This window comes from Syngnathus acus, chromosome 23, assembly GCF_901709675.1.
Source record: "Syngnathus acus chromosome 23, fSynAcu1.2, whole genome shotgun sequence".
NCBI classification, from domain to species: Eukaryota; Metazoa; Chordata; class Actinopteri; order Syngnathiformes; family Syngnathidae; genus Syngnathus; species Syngnathus acus.
Window position 1 is genome coordinate 489,797 of NC_051107.1, and position 21,337 is coordinate 511,133.

At 43.1% G+C, this 21,337-nt stretch overlaps 1 protein-coding gene across 2 annotated transcripts; it reads left to right on the plus strand.

Annotated features, from left to right (window-relative positions):
- The first annotated feature begins 910 nt into the window (after nt 1-910).
- On the plus strand, nt 911-18,382 carry tmtc1 (transmembrane O-mannosyltransferase targeting cadherins 1). Of its 2 annotated transcripts, none has more exons than XM_037242563.1 (19): nt 911-1,343; nt 2,565-2,742; nt 3,371-3,444; nt 4,950-5,126; nt 6,566-6,647; nt 8,667-8,770; nt 9,668-9,857; nt 10,650-10,771; nt 10,885-11,052; nt 11,317-11,430; nt 11,937-12,080; nt 15,680-15,788; nt 16,156-16,192; nt 16,330-16,465; nt 16,616-16,760; nt 17,275-17,412; nt 17,720-17,842; nt 18,018-18,095; nt 18,225-18,382. In XM_037242563.1, the coding sequence occupies exons 1-19, from the start codon at nt 1,048-1,050 to the stop codon at nt 18,348-18,350; spliced, it is 2,541 nt and encodes an 846-aa protein (XP_037098458.1). In that variant the 5' UTR covers nt 911-1,047; the 3' UTR covers nt 18,351-18,382. The 2 variants fall into 2 exon arrangements, with proteins under 2 accessions (XP_037098458.1, XP_037098457.1); XM_037242562.1 differs by having other exon boundaries at nt 912-1,343; nt 16,156-16,258.
- The last annotated feature ends 2,955 nt before the right edge of the window (nt 18,383-21,337 follow it).

The following is a 21,337-nucleotide window of genomic DNA, read 5'->3' on the forward strand; positions in this document are numbered from 1 at the left end:
GACTATACTAATTACAGTAATCCCTCGTTTATCGCGGTTAATTGGTTCCAAAAACCATCCACTATAAGTGAAATCCGCGAAGTACGGTCACCAACAAGAAGTACTGGGCAGGCTAACGAGTTAGCGGAAAGATGCTAGTTCGTGATCGTGCTAACACGCGAAAACGGACTTCTAAAGGAATGTAAACGAACATTTGGAGCAATACTACATTGTCCTAAAGGTTAGACACATGTTTACTCAATTTAGAAGTTTTATTTTGACTTTTAAAATTGTTTTAATTTGAAAAAAAAAAATCCGCGATAAATGAAACGCGAAGTAGCGAGGGATCACTGTATCACAATAGGCCTTCACTGTATTTTTAATCGTATTTTTCCATTCCCCATCACCAGCACTGAAACTTTTAAACGTATTTTAGTGTTAATGTTAACGTTCGTCAGTGTTTTTGAAGTTTCAAAAATATTATCGCTTTTTGCGAATAGCGAATAGCGGGACTGTATTTTATTTGTTTGCTGCTTTAGATCTGATTGTCATCTCTTTATCCTATTTTCCCATCAGTATAAGAATGTAACTATTTTTATTTGAGTCGACTAAATTTTTACAATGTGTTAATACTTCTTTCCACCACAGGCAATGTTTACATCTGCTCACTGACGCACTCGGCATCAGTCACTTGCGCATGCGTGTGAAGGCGGGTTTTGAATGTTGATGTGCGCCTCCTGAACAGTTCAAACTCGTACATTTAAGTATTAGTAGGATTGCGTTCTCACGTTAGTCGCACAATCAAGTGCTTTTTAGCTCATCGCCCAGCCTGTGAAATAAGGAATTCATTTGTTACATGCATTTCTGTTATATAATCCCGTTTCAACACCTTTCAGCATTTGCAACGCTCTTTTCCAGATTTACCTGAAGGCAGCATAAGCCAACAAACTGTCTTCTTTAAATTCACCTCTCTCACGGACACTCCCTGCCGAGCGGAATGGACGAATCTTTTTGTGCCCCCACACTAATTTGCCCCCCACATGCGCCTTTGGAGAAACCAGGGCTGACATGACATCCCCGGAAAAAGAGCGGAAACCTCCCCAGCATCCATCAAACCCCATCCGGCAGCAGACGGTGTGGACTGCGAGTCGCTGTGCGGCTTTGGTGACCCTGTGTGTGTTATGTTACAGCAACTCTCTCCATGGGGAGTTGGTGCACGACGATGTTTGGGCAATTATCAACAACCCGGACGTTCGACCGAGTTCCAGTCTCCTTAACATCTTCACCAACGATTTTTGGGGCAAGAAGATGTCGGATAATTCCAGCCACAAATCTTACAGACCGTTTTGCATTCTCACCTTTAAGTGAGTTCCCCACACTCTTTCAAGACCAATGTTACATTTAATTTGGTTCCATTTTAATTGCTGTTTCACGAAGTCACAAATCCACGATCAGTATGACGTCAGGCAGCACCGATGCCGTAATCTCTTCACACGTCACAACCCCTTTGCATTATTTTATTGAAATGTACCATAGATGCTGCATTGGCATCGACGTGGCATCAGCCTTAGTCAAAAAATGCTTTTTGAAAGGGCAAGTAATCTTAGTATTTTATATGATAGTAGTCTTTACTTGACATTTTTAAAGTCATATGGGAGGCATCTTATGGTTCAAGTACACATACTACAGAACATAGCGTAGGCATCCATCATAAAGTGGAGAAAATATGGCACAACAGAAATGTCATCAATAACTGGACAACCCTCTAAAAGATAAAAAAGAAAGAAAAACGTAAGTAGGACTGCCAAAACCCTGACCGCAACGGTGTAGGAGCAGCAGGAATTTGTAGTGACTTTAGATTCTTCTTCATATGTCTGGGATATGAGCCAGGGTGGCAAGATAGAATCTTTTTCATTTTAGAATATCCCAAACACTTGCGGAATAATTGTGTTGTAATGCAATTAATCTCTTTTAGCCATAATTTTAAAAGGCAAAAAAAAAAAAAAGTCAGCAAAAGCCAACTAGAACATCTGAATTTTGTTTGGGGTTAATCAGAGGCACGTTTAATAGTGACAGACTCCCATTCAATTTTAAGTTGAATAAGATTGGTTAATTTTGCCGACCGTGGCTCAGGCAGTAGAGCGGGTCGATTAGTAACCGGAGGGTTGGCGGTTCGGCCCTAGCTCTGTCACAGTCACGTGTCGTCGTGTCCTTGGGCAAGGCACTTCACACACCTTGCCTCCAGGTTGTCATTGTAAATGGAAAATGTTCTCAATTGACTTACCTGGTATAACATTGAATTAAAAAAATCTGGAGCAGTCTTGTCCACACTTATAAGAGGGTGTGCACACTTGTGCAACTGCATTATCTCAGTTGTTTATTTATTTATGTTTAGGCTATAGGTAATGAAAGTTTTAAAAGGATTTATCTTACTCTCTTTTTAACTATCAGAGGAACCTGGCATTTGATCAGGGGTGTGTAGACTTTTTATATTTAGTGGATATTCAATCAAATACATTTCATCTCTGTAAATTGAGCTGAAAATGACATTTTATTGTTTAATTCCCCCTCTCTGTGTCTATCAGGTTGAATATCCTTCTTGGTGGCATGACACCTCTCTACTTCCACATTGTCAATGTGTGTCTGCACTGCGCCGTAACCTGCGTGCTAATGCACACGTGTGAACGGTGTGTGTTTGAAGAGTCGCACTTGGCCTTCGTCACGTCCGTCCTGTTTGCCGTGCACCCTGTGCACACCGAGGCTGTGAGTTCATGATGTACACAAATTATAATCAGCATAACCACGCAAAGTCGTACAAAAATTGTGTCAACTAAACTGACCTAAATAATTTACATGGATGTGCTATAACCTTTGAAATTTGCACAACGAAATGAAAAACAACTTTTAACACAGGCCTTAGCTTTCGAAGTGTTCATGTGGCATTTGGTCAGTATTCTGCGTCTGTCCTTCCAATCATTTTTAAATTTTCAGTGTCCCTCACACGCCATAAGAAATATCTGGGCCTCTTTAAATTCAATTCAGTTTATTTACTTATTTTCAAATTTTGGGCTGCTTGTATTTTCTTTTAGCGTCCGCTATATCAATAATGATGTATAAAGAACGAGAAAGAAAATAGTAAGGTACATTTTTATATCCCTTTAGGATTAATGCTTTGTAAAGTGAATGGAATTAAAACCTTTAGTTTGGCATAATTAGCATATTAGTCACTCTCAGACTGACTAGCAGTGTTCAAAGTGTTTTTTCTCCCGTAATCGAAAAATATCAGTGAAAGATCCAGACTTTGATGGGTAATTGTGAAGCGGGAAAATTTCCATGCATTTTATGCACAAAAGTTAGGGGTTAATTTTAAATATCTTTTCTTGTCTTGCAGGTATCTGGAATAGTGGGAAGGGCTGATCTGTTTGCTTGTCTGCTGTTCTTGCTAGCATTCCTTTCCTATATAAGGTAAATTGAATTCATGAAACGCGAACGTTTTCCCCCAAAAAATTACAGTACGCTATGGTCAGTTCAAATAAAGCGTGTTTTATCAGACAGATTTTGTACTGTATAAAAAACCTAGCCAAATTTAAAAGTTGTCTCATTTCACTAATCCCGCCCCCCTTTGATTCTCTGACCCAAAGCCAGACCCCTCCTATTGATGTGGAGGAATGACCCATGGCTACTAAATTGTCAGCATAACTGCATTTATTACATTTTATAGTGAATAAGATAAAATCAAAAAGAAGTGATGAATCAGCTTGAGAACATCACATGACCACTGTTACTCCTTTCGAGTGCAATTTAGGCTCAATTTTGTTGTTTGGGTTTGAACTGACATTTGGTTTTGTCCATAAGTCTTTACATGTTAAATCAACACCTCAACCATACGTCAAAACTAAGAAAAGGAGACAATACAAATTCACTTAGCTTGCAAATAAAGAGGATTTACAAAAAAATATAAAGAAAGGAACTAGCACAGTATTTACCTCGCATTCACGCAAAGTATCTCCGGTTGATCTCAGCCTCTAAATGTTGTACAGAGGCTGAGATCAACCAGAGTCAAATTCCCTGTTTGGCATGCACAAACTGATTCTGATTCTGATCAAGTATGTCGTTTAACAGCGTCTCTTAACAACATATACATATACATGTGGAACATATACCGTACTTTTCGGACTATAAGTCGCGGTTTTTTTTCATAGTTTGGGTGGGGGGGCGACTTATACTCAGGAGCGATTTATATACATATATATGGGTTTTTTTCACTTTTTTGGGCATTTTATGGCTGGTGCGACTTATACTCCAGTGCGACTTATAGTCCGAAAATTACGGTACGTTTCCCTTTTTCAAAGAATGTTTTGAAAAAATATAACTCATTTAACATTTTAACACAAAATAATGTTTTTATTTCTTGTCCTTTTTAAAATTAACCTTTGAAATAAGTCAAATAAATTAGTTGCCTTTGACCGCAGCTATAACCACACTCAGAAAACAGGTGATTGGTTGTTAGCTCAGCAACTGTGATGTCATTTTCAGTCGCCAACAAATGGCAAAATGGCCGGCCTTTGAGATGGATAAAACAGGTGAATTTTTACTGCTTAATAATCATTTATCAGAATACTGTGGTTAGATAGTGGGGCCGAATGTTAGAATTTAAAGAAACATTGTGACTTGAAACCTTTTAAACAAATTTGGCTAAGCCTGCAGCACCTGGTGGGACATATTACACTTTTCTACACTCCTGGTGACTCCAAATACACAAGAAAATGATTTTAAAAGTAAAAAAAGTAGATTTTCCATGAGATGTCGCCTTAATTCTTTGGATGTCTTGGTTTTCGGCCTTGGTTTCTTCATTTTTGATTTTAGCCAAGCTAGTATAAAGTTACACAGTTACACACACAGAAAGTTACATTTCTTATCAAATAAAAAATATACCATCATAAAACATTATGTGTTTCTTATCCTCTCAGGAGTGTTGGTGTGAATGCATCCGAAGACTCGACACCCTCAACAGTGTCGGTGGGGTCTCTGCTCGGCAGTTTACTGCTGGGTACCTGTGCCATGTTGGTGAAAGAGACGGGCATCACAGTGTTCGGGGTTTGCATGTTTTACGACGCTCTTGTGCTCTGCGGCAAGCCCCTCTTCCGGTAAGCACAGAACATTTTGCTTCCAGCCATTCTGCTTCCAGCCAACACTCAAGCTATCGTAATTTTCGGACTAAAAGTCGCTCCGGAGTACAAGTCGCTCCGGAGTACAAGTCGCATCAGCCATAAAATGCCCAAAAAAGTGAAAAAAAACCCACATATAAGTCGCTCCGGAGGAGTATAAGTCGCATTTTGGGGGGCAATTTATTCGACAAAATCCAACACCAAGAACAGACATGAACGAGCAACAACAGGCTAAATGATAGGTATGCTAACGTGACATAAACACAAACGAAGAGCTGAGAACGGGCCTGACGTAACATTCAGAGTTATTAAAAAAAACTATTACATAAATAACACGTTTATAAAACCATCTGTGTCACTCCAATTCATTAAATCCATCAATCGTCCTTCGTCAACAATGGGTGCGCGCCGCTGACGGCGTTTGCACTTCAAAATATTCCACAGGCCCATATAACGATATATAAATTAGATATCAAATAACTATTATAGAAGCAATAATATTACCAAACCATCTGTGCACTCTAAATCATTAAATTCATCGATCAAATTCCTCGTCTTTTGTCAAGGCCCTGACGTCAGCCTCGTCGTTATTCCACAGATCTAGTATACATATAACTAGATTGTAGCGTTAACAAAGTACAAGGAAAGACGTGGGTTTGGTAAACGGCTCTTTATTTAACAAAACAAACTTCCAGGCGTGTGGCGGCGTGGACTTCCAGCCACGGAGGTGGAAGAGAGATCCATAGAATAGGACCGGGCGTGCGTAAAAGCCATGACCGAGCCCCATCCACCGTCCCCGGACAGCCACCCGGCCGAGCGCCGGCCCTCGACTTCCATCCACGGAGGTGAAAGAGAGCTCCGTAGAGTAGGACCGGGCGTAAAAGCCATGTCCGAGCCCCATCCACCGTCCCCGGACAGCCACCCGGCCGAGCGCCGGCCCCCGACTTCTATCCACGGAGGTGAAAGAGAGCTCCGTAGAGTAGGACCGGGCGTGCGTAAAAGCCATAATAGTTTTTCAAACCTTCTGTGTCATTCCAAATCCTTCAAACTCTTCGTCCTCCGTGTCACTTAGAAACAAAGCCGCGAATGATGCCGGTAGTACGTGGGGCCCTTCGTCATCCCGTGATCAATCTTTGTCCTTTTTGTAAACAACCGCCACGCCGCGTCGCGCTGCTGACGTCACTTGAAATTCAAATTACAGTAATCCCTTGCTACATCGCGGTTCGTTTATCGCGTTTCACTTTTTTTTTTTTTTTTGGAAAATGTTTGAAAAAAAACACATAAGTCGCTCCTTATTATAAGTCGCCCCCCCACCCAAACTATGAAAAAAAACGCGACTTATAGTCCGAAAATTACGGTACTTAAGAGGCTTGACTATTTACTGCTTTGTAACATCTATCATTAAATCCCTTTCTCAGTCACCTGTCTGGAACTGGCGTTAGACAACTTCTCCAGATTTGGAAACCCTTCATCAAACGAGCCTGTGTTGTCTCTAGCTACGTAAGTAGTTTTTATTTAATAATACCGTATCTTCCGAACTATAAGTCACAGTTTTTTTCGTAGTTCGGCCGGGGGTGCGACCTATACTCAGGAGCGACTAATGTGTGAAATTAATAACACAATATATAATTTTACATGTTATTTTCACACTAAACCGCAAGAAGGCGCTCTATGCCTGTGGAATAATTGGAACTGCAACTGACAATGAGTCTGACATAAGCCACGTAGAAGAGGAAGCGCCGCATCTTCTACTTCCGGAGTTAGCGGAGTTGTTTATAAGTGACACAGAGAATGAATATTCTGTTGGATTTAATGATTTGGAGTGACACGGATGGTTCGTTAAACTTGTTAGCATGTTATTTATGCTATAGTTATTTGAATAACTCCTAATGTTATGTCAGGCACGTTCTTAGTTCCTTGTTTATGTGTTTATGTAACGTTAGCATACCGTACCGTTCAGCCTGTTGTTGCCTATTCTATTTTTATTTTAAATTGCCTTTAAAGATGACATGTCTATTCTTGGAGTTTGATTTTATCAAATAAATTTCCCCCAAAACTGCGACCTATACTCCGGTGCGACTTATACATGTCTTTTTCTTCTTTATTATGCATTTTATGGCTGGTGCGACTTATACTCCGGAGCAACTTATAGTCCGAAAAATATGGTATCACATTTATAAATTGTTCTGTTTTAAGTTTTACTCATTCAGTTGTGGTTTATATAAAGTGGAACAGCAATGCTTATGTCTGAATTCCTAATTTTGATAGCATCACAGGTCCCTCTTTTATACTTGTTCTGAGGTGCGGCTCAGAGCAAGCCGTTTTGGTGCAGTCTCTTTAAATGGAAATTAGATACTATACACCCCACTCCCTCCAGGCCCCAAGATGGACACCTCCTTTTACGGTCAGACATTTTTGTAGTTTTTTAGCCGAGGTAGCGTTTACTTGTGCCGCAAACGTTTTGATTTATCAAAAGATGTCAACGGCAGAAGACCTGTCCATACATACATTCATACTAACACGTAACAAAATAAATCCCCTCACAATATTTATGAACACGTCTTGTAAACAAGCCACTGCAGTCAGGTGAACCAGTAAGCTAATGCTAGCGTTAGCGAGAAGCTAATGAATGCATTCAACACATTGTGTTCCCCAAGAATAATTCAGCACCTTCGATGCAATTCATCTGATACAAGTACTCAAAATACACCCACAAGAAGTGAAAATAGAGAGCGCACAGCTCCAAAATAATATGAAAGTGAAATACAGTTTATTATTTTTGTGTCATCTCAAGCTTATCGCTTTACTGTTATTTCTGAAACACTCGTCCTTGAACAAGCAGGACTTTGCCCACAGATGTAGGAACACCGCTTGAAAAATGAAATTTGACCAGGCACTTCTTTGAGGTTCTGATGCTGGGGGGCGGTGCAATGAGTTGTGTGGATTGATGCATCCAACAACAGAACATTTTGAGCTTTCCACTTTGGCATCCTTGAGTTGTTTGGACTACAAAAGTCTCTCCGAGTAATAAAGATGGCGGATTTGCGAAACCGTTTTGCCATACCCATTACCTTGTTTGGTAGTCCCGCCCCAATGGATGTGATGTAATAGATAAAACTACGTAATAGAAAATGAAGAACACTGAACGGAGTAAAAAATAGCCCACAAACAGATCATAAAAGAATCTCTGCAGCATCTGGAGGGATAGATTACACTTTTCTACAATCTTGGAGACTCTAAGTACACAATAAAATGAATATAAAAGCAAAAAAAAGTGGCTTTTCCATGATACGTCTACATGACTTTTTATTTCATCTATATTGGCCCAATAAATGCAACTTGGAATTGCTATTATCTCATCAGTGGCATGTTTGTAGCATAGCCACGGGTTTTGATGTTTTGTGAGTCATAGCAAATTTGTTATATATTTTTGGTGCAGCCCTCTTACTATAAATTTGACCAAATATTAATGTCTCATATTTGCGACTGCATTATTTAATTTCTTTTGTCCTTTTTTAGGTATTGGCCATTGTATCATTAAGACTGTGGTTAATGGGAGGTTCCATGCCTCTTTTCTCTGAACAGGACAATCCTGCATCCTTTGCACCTTATTTTCTTACCAGGTCAGTGGTACACAATTACAGTTACATCTTTTTTTTTATGTGTTGTTTAATTCCAGTTGTAATTACTTTGTATATATTTGTAATATATACATACATACATGCACAAAACACTAAATAGTGTTGCATTCAATTGATTCAAACCAAACTTAAAATGTACAAAAACGGGAAAGTCATTCCCAAAATGTACAAAATAAAGCTGACAACTAGGTATGTTTGATACCACTTTAATTAAGACATATACCAGTATGAGCACTAAATTCTAGACTAATCATTGATACTGATACCAAGCACCGATACCACTAATACTTTTAATGCATAAAATGCCCCCCCATAACAAGGACAGATAATCGAGTAAGGTACTGCTGTACTACTTTGTGCAACTTACGCTGACAAGCTAGCTAGCAACAAGTTTCAGCTCGCTACTCGTGCGGCTAAACACGTTTTGGAGTTGCTAATCATTGCCTCCATGGTGGCGAAGAAGCTACAAACCATGCTAATTGCTAATTGTATATTTTAAGTGCTTGGGTAGTCATAGTGCACTTTTCACAGATGTCGGGCTGGAACTGCGCTAAATCGAAGCGTATCCAATTTTGCCCATCAAAGTAGCAGGCAAACGGAAACCGAAAAAGAAATAGTGGCCTTGCGTTACCCAGAAGGACGGACCTTTTTGAGTATTTAGCTGGTACTGTGGGGTTTGCGTTCAAGGTATCATGTAAAAACTGTTGACTATGTTGTTATAAAAAAAGCCTGGAAATAGACTAGTAGCAACAGAATCTAGCAGCTAAAACAATACATGCAATTGTGACCAAGATATTGTTTTCATTGTCTCCTCAATCTATCTCTCTACCTGTTGCGTATCTATCCATCCATTTCTTTTCCATGTTTGCCTCTCCTCAGAATTTTGACCTACTCTTACCTGCTGTACTTCAACACCTGGTTGCTGATGGCCCCCGTCGTGCTGTGCTATGACTGGCAAGTGGGTAGTATCCCTCTTGTTGAGTCGCTGAGTGACATTCGCAATATGGCCACTGTGTTACTAGCTGTGGTGATGGTTGCCCTCTGTCTGCACTGTATCCATTCATTGCAGGTAAAATACATATTCTTTTCTATTATATTTTTTATTATTGTCGTGGGTTTTAGGGTGGCTCGGTGGGGCACTGGTTTGCACGTCCGCCTCACAGTTAGAAGGGTGCCGGTTCGATTCCACCTCTAGCCCTCCCTCTGTGGAGTTTGCATGTTCTCCCTGTGGCTGCATGTGTTTTCTCCCGGCACTTCGGTTTCCTGCCTCTTACCAAAATCATGCTTGGTAGGCCAATTGAGCACTCCAAATTGCCCCTAGGTGTGAGTGCGAGTGTGGATGGTTGTTCGTCTTTGTGTGCCCTGCGATCGGCTGGCAACCGGTTCAGGGTGTCCCCCGCCTACTGCCCAATGACTGCTGGTATAGGCTCCAGCACGACCGCGACCCCCGTGAGGACAAGCGGTGTTGAAAATGGATGGATGGATGTCGTGAATTTGTTCGACTGTGTGTGTCGATGAATTCATTATAACTCACGTTAGGATTAGCCCTAGTTTGTTTCCACCACAATATTTTGTTAATTTTCTTTGCTTTTTTTTTGTGGTCGCGACCACTTGTCTATAAAGACGCATTAAAATGCATTTTCCACTTGTGGAGGCAAAACCAAATAACACTTAATTCAGTTGTGGGCAGATCCTTGGATGTAGCGCATGTAGCAGACAAATTGATCAACATAAATAACACTTTGCTGGACATTTGGGTAACTTTGATGCCGCTAACAATAATCTGTATCAGCTTCGCAGCTCTTCGTACCTTTAGGCTTTGACGTGATTAGGTGTAAATGGGGAATACTTTTTTTCGCAGAGACAAAAGCGTAAGGAGGTGTTGATGGGACTATTGTTTCTAGTGTTTCCTTTCATTCCTGCGAGCAACCTTTTCTTCAGGGTGGGATTTGTTGTGGCCGAAAGGGTTCTTTACATGCCTAGGTGAGTATCTCTGGGAAATTGGTATTAAATTCTAAAACTAACAACTTTCTTTAGAAGCAGCTTTGCATTTTCTTTCTCTGATTAATTTCATCTTCCCAATTTTGCTCTTGCAGTATGGGTTACTGTATCCTGGTGGTTCATGGCTTGAGTCGTCTCTCTTCTTTGGTGGGCCGTTTTGGCACCACAATCCTTAGTGCCTCCATGCTGTTGCTGCTACTGCTGTTCTCCTGGAAGACGGTTCAGCAGAATAAAGTCTGGCTTTCCAGAGAGACTCTCTTCAGGTGAGTGTGTGAATTACAGACCATGACTGGTAATGATAGAAAAAAAAAATATATTTTTTTCACCTTGGCTAGAATCTGTGCTCTGAGGGTCATTCATGTTGTTAATTATAAATATAAATATAATAATAATAATAATAATAATATTTTTTTTGTTGATCATTCAAATATGAATGACAGCAAATGAATTAGGAATCATTGTTTTATTTTGAATGTTTTCTATTTGGTGGCTGTAAATAACTATTTCTCCTCTTGACCTTGTTTCAGTTCTGGTATCTGGACTCTTCCTCACAATGCCAAAGTGCACTACAACTACGCTAACTTTCTAAAGGACAGCACTCGGCACCGAGAAGCCATTTATCACTACACCATTGCTCTCAGGTTCGATTCTGACCGTTGTATGTAAACACCCAATGATTGTCACACACACATCTGGGTGTGGTGAAATTTGTCTCTGCATTTGACCCATCCCCGAAGGGAGCAGTGAGCAGCAGCGGTGCCGCGCCCGGGAATCATTTGGTGATCTAACCCCCCAATTCCAACCCTTAATGCTGAGTGCCAAGCAATTTAATGCATTTTCATTGCAACGTCTCAGAAAGAGAAGCAAAACAATTTTGCGAAAATTCTGTGATGAAAGCATCAAATCTGATTAGGGTCATTTAAATTTTAAGCCACAACAAATAACAAAACCAAACATATTTGTAATATACTGTGGTAATTTAAGTTTAGATTTTTTTTTGTCAGTTTCAAGTTGTTTGAATGACCTGAAGGATGTTTTCTTTCTTTAACAAAAAACTACTAATTACAACAAAAGGAAAAATGTTTAACAAAACATAATTTTTTGCTTTTCTATAATACATTCTTCTGAAATTTCCTTTAATTTTCAGGTTGTACCCCCGCCATGCCAGCGCTATGAACAACCTCGGCACTCTGACACACAATCCGGAGGAGGCTGAGCGCTACTACAGGAGCGCACTGGACATCAATCCTCAACATAATCGAGCACTCTTCAACCTGGGAAATCTCCTCAAGTCAGTCACACTCTGAAAGGTTTTTTTTTATTCAGCTTCTCCTTGCCCCTTAAAGAAGTTGGTGATGGGACAAGCACGATCTGGTGTACAGCATTTGGAAATTAATAGGAAATGTTTTTTTATTTTTTATTGTCCGCTGTTTTTTTAATATTTGGTACAAAAGGTCGTGAGTCGTCACCTTATCGTGGTGGAGGGGTTTGCGTGCCCCTATGATCCTAGGAGCCATGTTGTCTGGGGCTTCATGCCCCTGGTAGGGTCACCCATGGCAAACGGGTCCTAGGTGAGGGGCCAGACAAAGCACGGCTCACACAAGCCCCTTATGATGAATAACATGAATGGATTTGGTTTTCCCTCGCCCGGACGCGGGTCACCGGGGCCCCCCACTGGAGCCAGGCCTGGAGGCGGGGCTCGAAGGCGAGCGTCTGGTGGCCGGGCCTTCGCCCATGGGGCCCGGCCGGGCACAGCCCGAAAAGGAAACGTGGGTCCCCCTTCCCATGGGCTCACCACCTGTGGGAGGGGCCAAAGGGGTCGGGTGCAGTGTAAGCTGGGTGGCGGCCAAAGGCAGGGACCTTGGCGGTCTGATCCCCGGCTGCAGAGGCTGGCTCTTGGGACAGGGAATGTCACCTCTCTGGCTGGAAAGGAGCCCGAGCTGGTGTGCGAGGCAGAAAAGTTCCGACTAGACATAGTCGGACTTGCCTCCACGCACAGTTTGGGTTCCGGTACAAGCCCTCTCGAGAGGGGCTGGACTCTCTGGAGTTGCCCACGGTGAGAGGCGTCGAGCAGGTGTGGGTATACTTATTGCCCCCCGGCTGGGCACCTGCACATTGGGGTTCACATTGGGTGAACGAGAAGGTAGCCTCCCTCCGCCTTCGGGTGGGGGGACGGGTCCTGACTGTTGTTTGTGTCTATGCACCAAACGGCAGCTCAGAGTACCCACCCTTCTTGGAGTCCCTGGAGGAAGTGCTGGAGAGCGCTCCTTCTGGGGACTCCATCGTTCTACTGGGTGACTTCAATGCTCACGTGGGCAATGACAGTGAGACCTGGAAGGGCGTGATTGGGAGGAACGGCCCCCCCGATCTGAACCCGAGCGGTGTTCTATTATTGGACTTCTGTGCTCGACACGGATTTTCTATAATGAACACCATGTTCAAACATAAGGGTGTCCATGTGTGCACTTGGCACCAGGACACCCTAGGCCGCAGTTCGATGATCGACTTTGTAGTCGTGTCATCGGATTTGCGGCCGTATGTTTTGGACACTCGGGCGAAGAGAGGGGCGGAGCTGTCAACTGATCACCACCTGGTGGTGGATTGGCTCCGACGGTGGAGGAAGATGCCGGTCCGACCTGGCAGACCCAAACGCTCTGTGAGAGTCTGCTGGGAACGTCTGGCGGAATCCCCTGTCAGGAAGAGCTTCAACTCCCACCTGCGGCAGAGCTTTTCCCATCTCCCGGGGGAGGCGGGGGACATTGAGTCCGAGTGGACCATGTTTCGCGCCTCCATTGTTGAGGCGGCCGACCGGAGCTGTGGCCGTAAGGTCGTTGGTGCCTGTCGTGGCGGCAATCCCTGAACCCGCTGGTGGACACCGGCGGTAAGGGATGCCGTCAAGTTGAAGAAGGAGTCCTATCGGGCCGTTTTGGTGTGCGGGACTCCGGAGGCAGCTGACAGGTACCGGATGGCCAAACGGAACGTGGCTTCGGCGATTGCTGAGGCAAAAACCCGGGCGTGGGAGGAGTTTGGCGAGGCCATGGAGAATGACTTCCGGATGGCTTAGAGGAAATTCTGGTCCACCATCCGGCGTCTCAGGAGGGGGAAGCAGTGCAACGTCAACACTGTTTACAGTGGGGATGGCGTGCTGCTGACCTTGACTAGGGACGTCGTGAGTCGGTGGGGAGAATACTTCGAAGACCTCCTCAATTCCACCTCCACGCCTTCCATTGTGGAAGCAGGGCCTGGGGACTCTGAGGCGGACTCTCCAATCTCTGTGGTCGAAGTCACTGAGGTAGTTAAAAAACTCCTCGGTGGCAAGGCCCCGGTGGATGAGATCCGCCCGGAGTTCTTAAGGGCTCTGGATGTTGTGGGGCTGTCATGGCTGACACGCCCCTACAACATTGCGTGGACATTGGGGACAGTGCCTCTGGATTGGCAGACTGGGGTGGTGGTTCCCCTCTTTAAGAAGGGGGACCGGAGGGTGTGTTCCAATTACAGGGGAATCACACTCCTCAGCCTCCCTGGTAAGGTCTATTCAGGGGTGTTGGAGAGGAGGGTCCGTCGGGAGGTCGAACCTCGGATTCAGGAGGAGCAGTGTGGCTTTCTTCCTGGCCGTGGAACAGTGGACCAGCTCTACACCCTCAGCAGGATCCTCAAGGGTGCATGGGAGTTCGCCCAACCAGTCCACATGTGTTTTGTGGACTTGGAGAAGGCGTTCGACCGTGTCCCTCGGGAGGTTCTGTGGAGGGTGCTTCGGGAGTACGGGGTACCGAGCCAACTGATAAGGGCGGTTCGGTCCCTGTATCACCGATGCCAGAGTTTGGGCCGCATTTCCGGCAGTAAGTCGGATTCGTTCCAAGTGAGGGTTGGACTCCGCCAAGGCTGCCCTTTGTCACCGATTCTGTTCATAATTTTTATGGACAGAATTTCTAGGCGCAGCTGAGGCGTTGAGGGTGTCCGGTTTGGGGACCTCAGCATCGCGTCTCTGCTTTTTGCAGACGACGTGGTGCTGTTGGCTTCTTCAGGCCGTGATCTCCAGCTCTCACTGGAGCGGTTCGCAGCCGAGTGTGAAGTGGTCGGGATGAGGGTCAGCACCTCCAAATCCGAGTCCATGGTCCTCGATCGGAAAAGGGTGGAATGCCCTCTCCGGATCGGGGATGAGATCCTGCCCCAAGTGGAGGAGTTTAAGTATCTTGGGGTCTTGTTCACGAGTGAGGGGAGGATGGAGCGCGAGATCGACAGGCGGATCGGTGCAGCGTCGGCAGTAATGCGGACTCTGTACCGGTCCGTCGTGGTAAAGAGAGAGCTGAGCCAAAAGGCAAAACTCTCAATTTACCGGTCAATTTACGCTCCTACCCTTACCTACGGTCACGAGCTATGGGTCGTGACCGAAAGAACGAGATCCCGGATACAAGCGGCCAAAAGGAGTTTTCTCCGCAGGATGTCCGGGCTCTCCCTTAGAGATAGGGTGAGAAGCTCGGTCATCCGGGAGAGGCTTGGAGTAGAGTCGCTACTCCTCCACGTTGAGAGGAGCCAGATGAGGTGGCTCGGGCATCTCATCAGGATGCCTCCTGGACGCCTCCCTGGGGACCCCGGGGACGACCCAGGACGCGCTGGAGAGACTATGTCTCGCAGCTGGCCTGGGAACGCCTTGGGATCCCCTGGGATGAGCTGGATGAAGTGGCTGGGGAGAGGGAAGTCTGGGAGTCCCTCCTGAAGCTGCTGCCCCCGCGACCCGACCCCGGATAAGCGGAAGAAGATGGATGGATGGATGGATGGTACAAAAAGAATGAGGTTAATTTATTTGGAGTATCTGTGGAGTCTGTAATGATGTGAAAGTTGGCCTGGGATGATGAACATAATTATGATGATGATGATGTTATTAATTAGGTCACAGGGCAAGGAGAAAGAAGCAGAAGTACTGCTGAAGGATTCCATTAACTATGGCCCACATTTCGCCGATGCTTATTCCAGTCTATCATCACTCTATGCTGACCAGGTACATTTTTAGTACAGTTCAAAAAACCTTTGTTGTGTGAGTACTGAGCGGTAGTTTATTAAACAGTCACATTTTTGGCTCTTTTCAAGCCTCACTCAACTGTTCCAAAACTTTGGGGAACTTTGATTCATATAGGTAATGTTGGAGTTACATTCAAAAGCACTTAGAGTCCATTCCCAGCTCAAACCTGAATTTGTGGGGCTTTCATATTCTCTCCGTACGCGGGGCACAATTGCTGCCAAGATAGTCTGGGAATTGAAGCATAATTAGCAAAAAAAAAACATTGAATAGTCTTTTTTTTTATAAACAGAATACTTGACTCTGACAGCTTGCACTAATTTAGTCCTCTCTATCTACATTCTTACAGAAACGCTACGCTGAAGCCCATGAAATGTATTTAAAAGGTATTGAGAATTGTCCTGACAGCTCAGACCTGCATAATAACTATGGGGTATTTCTGGTGGATACTGGTAAAGTAACCATTTTTAGTTTGAACATTCTCAAAAACTGTTGACTCCTGCTTACACTTCCTCTTCCATAGGAAAGGAGGAGCTGGCAACTGTTCACTACCAGCAGGCAATTCAACTTAAACCAGCTCATTATGTGGCCATGGTGAACCTGGGCCGCCTTCTCCGCTCTTCCAATTTGAACAAAGAGGCAGAGTCCTGGTATAAAAGGTAGCTAAATTGATTGTATTTTTTGTCAGATGAATTAAAGAAGCACATAGCAGATTGTCTTAAAAGTAAGAGGGGCTGGTAGTAAGGAACTGTATTATCAAACTGAACAGCTTCTAACTAGTAACCATGATCCTTGACACCACCCTGCAGAGCACTTCAAGTGACAAGGAAGGTGGAGATTCTGGCACCACTTGGGGCGCTGTACTACAACACTGGCCGCTACGATGATGCCCTGCATGTTTACAGAGAGGCTGTTATTCTACAGCCAGAGAACACTGACATTCGGCTAGCACTGGTTAGTATACACATAATTACGACATCCAGAAAGAGTTTCATGACATTTTAAGATAATTCCCATAATTCTGAGGAAGAAGTTGAAGATGCTAGCTTAGATGTTAGCTTATGTGATAACTGCAACTGTGGGGCTATTCCTTTAAAAAGCTTCTTTTTGTCATTTCTACGATACCCTCAACTTGACGAGTTGCACTTCCAAGGCTTGACCAATTCAATACGTGTACCACGTAAAACACATTTTTACATATAAGTGTAACAACACTGACTGCTACCACCACAACTACACGAGACACAAACACACAGAGCTAATTGCATATCGGCATTCAATTGTTGCATTAGCGACAACAACGTAACCCGCAATTTGTAAAAATAATATTTAAATGAAGAAAGCATTACAAAAGTAAGTACTGCCTGGTTGTTATCAGCTTAACCAGTAACCTTCCAATAGACAGTCAACACATTACAATAAACCTGTATGGCATCTTGACATAATACTTGTCTGTGTTTCCATCCAGGCGCAAGTATTAGCCATGGCTGGCCATACAAAAGACGCAGAGAAAATGACCCGGGACATCATTTCCAGAGGGAACAGATGCATTGAATGTTACCGCCTCCTGTCTTCCATCTACAGCAAGCAAGGCAACCACACGGAGGTGTGCAGTATATTCAATTATTCAAAAGTTGAAGATGTGTTCCATTATAGTAATTATGATAGAAACTCCGTTTGAATATTTGCTTCTCCTTTTGTATAGTTTACTGTTTATAGTTTTGTATAATTTTTGTCGTAGGCATGATCGTTCATAATGAATAAAATGCCCTAAAATCCTATCTATCACAACTGTCTGGATTGCCAGTGTGGCAATTAATTTTGTTTTCTCAGTTCTGTTATGAGAGCACAGCAGAGAATAAAATTGTTAAAGACCATGACGATAAATGGGTGGCATTATCTGTTTGCGTCAGGCTCTGGAAGCTCTGAACAACGCTCTACACCAGAATCCCAGTGATCTTGCAGTGAGAGCGGAATTGTATTTCTCTAAAGGAAACCAGCTACGAGAGATGAACCAATTGGACCTAGCTTTCAAGGTACCGTTCTTGTCCTTTTGTGTATTTCTGTTGTTTACAGACTGATTCTTGTTTCAAGATCCTGATCTTCTCAGAGTTACTCAGATGTCCATACAAGCACACTTTGTCATTGTGCTGCTTGGTCAGTGGAGCCATTCTTCTTAATATTTACCTCAATGTTTACTTTCCTCACTAGAGCTATAAATTAGCTGTGGAACTCAACCCAGATCAGTCACAAGCTTGGATGAACATGGGAGGGATTCAACATATCAAGGTATAAAAACTCTGTCGTCCAAATAAAATTGATAATATCCTTCCTCTGTCTCTCACAGCTCCATTCCAACATTTTTAAACACAAATATGTCCTAAATCAAAGTATGTGGGTCTGTTCGTGTTTCTGCAGCGAGACTATACAGCAGCCCGCATGTACTATCAGAGAGCATTGAGTCTCAATCCTGGGTCCAAACTTCTGAAAGAAAATCTGGAGAAGCTGGATCGGCTTGAGAGGAGGATGACAGGAGTTCCGTAGTCCCCTTTACTTGATTCGTCCTTGCAACTTCACAAGATTTGCCACAGATTGACCTTTGCTAGGCTTTGCAGCAGTTGGGATCCTGCCTCGCTGGTCACAAGTGTGATGACAGTGTGTAAGAAGGAAAGGGACTACCGTAATTTTCGGACTTTAAGTCGCTCCAGAGTACAAGTCGCATCAGCCATAAAATGCCCAAAAAAGTGAAAAAAAAACATATATAAGTCGCTCCGGAGTATAAATCGCATTTTGGGGGGCAATTTATTCGACAAAATCCAACACCAAGAACAGTCATGAACGAGCAACAACAGGCTAAACGATAGGTATGCTAACGTGACATAAACACAAACGAAGAGCCGAGAACGGCCCTGACGTAACACTCAGTTATTTAAAAAAAACTATTACATAAATAACACGTTAATAAAACCATCTGTGTCACTCCAATTCATTAAATCCATCGATCGTCCTTTGTCAACAATGCGTGCGCGCCGTTGACTGCGCTTGCACTTCAAAATATTCCACAGGCCCATATAACGATATATAAATTAGATATCAAATAACTATTATATAAGCAATAATGTTATCAAACCATCTGTGTCACTCCAAATCATTAAATCCATCGATCGTCCTTTGTCAACAATGGGTGTGCGCAGCTGACGGCGCTTGCACTTCAAAATATTCCACAGGCCCATATAACGATATATAAATTAGATATCAAATAACTATTATATAAGCAATAGTATTATCAAACCATCTGTGCACTCTAAATCATTAAAGCCATCGATCAAATTCCTCGTCCTTTGTCAACAACGCCGCGCGTGAGCCCTGACGTCAGCCTCGTCGTTATTCCACAGATCTAGTATATAACTAGATTGTAGCCTTAACAAAGTACAAGGAAAGACGTGGGTTTGGTAAACGGCTCTTTATTTAACAAAACAAACTTCCAGGCGTGTGGCGGCGTGGACTTCCAGCCACAGAGGTGGAAGAGAGATCCATAGAATAGGACCGGGCGTGCGTAAAAGCCATGACCGAGCCCCATCCACCGTCCCCGGACAGCCACCCGGCCGAGCGCCGGCCCGCGACTTCCATCCACGGAGGTGAAAGAGAGCTTCGTAGAGTAGGACCGGGCGTGCGTAAGAGCCATGTCCGAGCCCCATCCACCGTGCCTGGACAGCCACCCAGCTGAGCGCCGGCCCCCGACTTCAATCCACGGAGGTGAAAGAGAGCTCGGTAGAGTAGGACCGGGCGTGGGTAAAAGCCATAATAGTTTTTCAAACCTTCTGTGTCACTCCAAATCCTTCAAACTCTTCGTCCTCCGTGTCACTTAGAAACAAAGCCGCTAATGATGCCGGTAGTACGTGGGGTCCTTCGTCATCCCGTGATCAATCTTTGTTCTTTATGTAAACAACCGCCGCGTCGCGCTGCTGACGTCACTTGAAATTCAAATTACAGTAATCCCTTGCTTCATTCATCGCGGTTCGTTCATCGCGGTTTCACTTTTTTTTTTTTTTTTCGAACATTTTTGAAAAAAAACACATAAGTCGCTCCTTATTATAAGTCGCCCCCCCACCCAAACTATGAAAAAAAACACGACTTATAGTCCGAAAATTACGGTACTTGGTATCGGACTCAAGAAGAGCCCCAACATTTTAAGTGAGGAGTATCTTGGAAACAATGGGGCAATATAGCCATTGTCCACTCTATATGAGCTATCCCAAAACATGTACACGGGTGGACAAAATATATAGTACTATCATAGATTACTTTGGGGGTCACTTGTATTTGAGAAAGATTTAAACCTGTTTTATACTGTGAAAGTGAAAAAGACAGGTTTGACTGGACAGATCGCCAAGCAATTGCAGGGTTGTTCATTTTGTTCTGTGAGAATGAAAAAATGTCAATGTAATCCCATTTCGTACAGTTAATTTTCCTACACTTGTGTGTATTCTGAAATGTCAGTGTTTGAATACCAGCAATTATTGAGAAACGTTATCTTGAGGTACTTTCGGTTTAGAGGTGAGACTGCGCTCCATACATATTCCACATATAAAGAAAACCAACTGAACCCCTTAAGAATCCTTTTTTATGTTGTCTGACTGAGACGCCTAGAACAGTTTTCTGTTTGAAATGTCTTGTTTTCTCGGGAAAAAGTCACAGAAGCTAGTACAAGATAATGAATTCATTTACTTGGGCTGATTTAACAAATTCAAAAAATTGTTTGTCAGTTACGCTCAATAGAGTATCGTGAGATTTTTTTCTTTATTATTTTCAAATGCTATATTACAAAACACTTCTTACTCTGTATAATTTTATGTAAATTCTTATAATGTAATCTTTATAAATTGAAAGTCTATATCAGATTATGTTATAAAGTACTTTAAAAGTAAATGTTGATCTTGCTGTTCTGCTCATCAACACTGTAGAGGACAAATGCAAATATTTACTGGAAGGATATATGTTAGAGATGGGCACTACTGGTACAAGTGAAGTGAAGCAGTCTGGTTTATAAATTTATGAGTACAAATGCAATTAAAAGTAATTTCAAAAAGACCAATTGAGATACCGAATAGGAATCAGAATCCAAGAAATGGCAGAAAACTAAGTATAATGATGTGAAAAAAAGAAACACCAGGACAGACTCACCACCACTGACTGACTACTATAATTGATCTGGAGGACAAATACAAACATTTACTGGTAGGATATAGTATGTTAGAGATATTAGTGTATAGCTAACAATTAATGTAATGTTACCATAATAAATATTGACATTTTCTGGGTTTAGATTTTATATATATGTTTAGATGATCCAACGAGACTTGCACTTTGTAGAAAGCCGCTTTATGGAAATGACCCATTTATGTTCCAGTCGAAGGGTGGATTTGCCACATTCAATATGGCAGACAGACTGATGTACCGTGGCAGAGGGCTGAACCATCGCAAGGCGCAAGCTTGTATTGTACCTATGGCTGTTTCTACTATATATTGTG

What these genes read in the sequence shown, in the direction of transcription:
- tmtc1 (XM_037242562.1), top strand. Translation starts at nt 1,048, where the DNA reads ATGACATCCCCGGAAAAAGAGCGGAAACCTCCCCAGCATCCATCAAAC. An exon ending in ACCCTGTGCACACCGAGGCT is followed by an intron (nt 2,743 to 3,370) that starts GTGAGTTCATGA and finishes CTTGTCTTGCAG; the next exon opens with GTATCTGGAATAGTGGGAAG. An exon ending in GCAGAGTCCTGGTATAAAAG is followed by an intron (nt 16,466 to 16,615) that starts GTAGCTAAATTG and finishes ACCACCCTGCAG; the next exon opens with AGCACTTCAAGTGACAAGGA.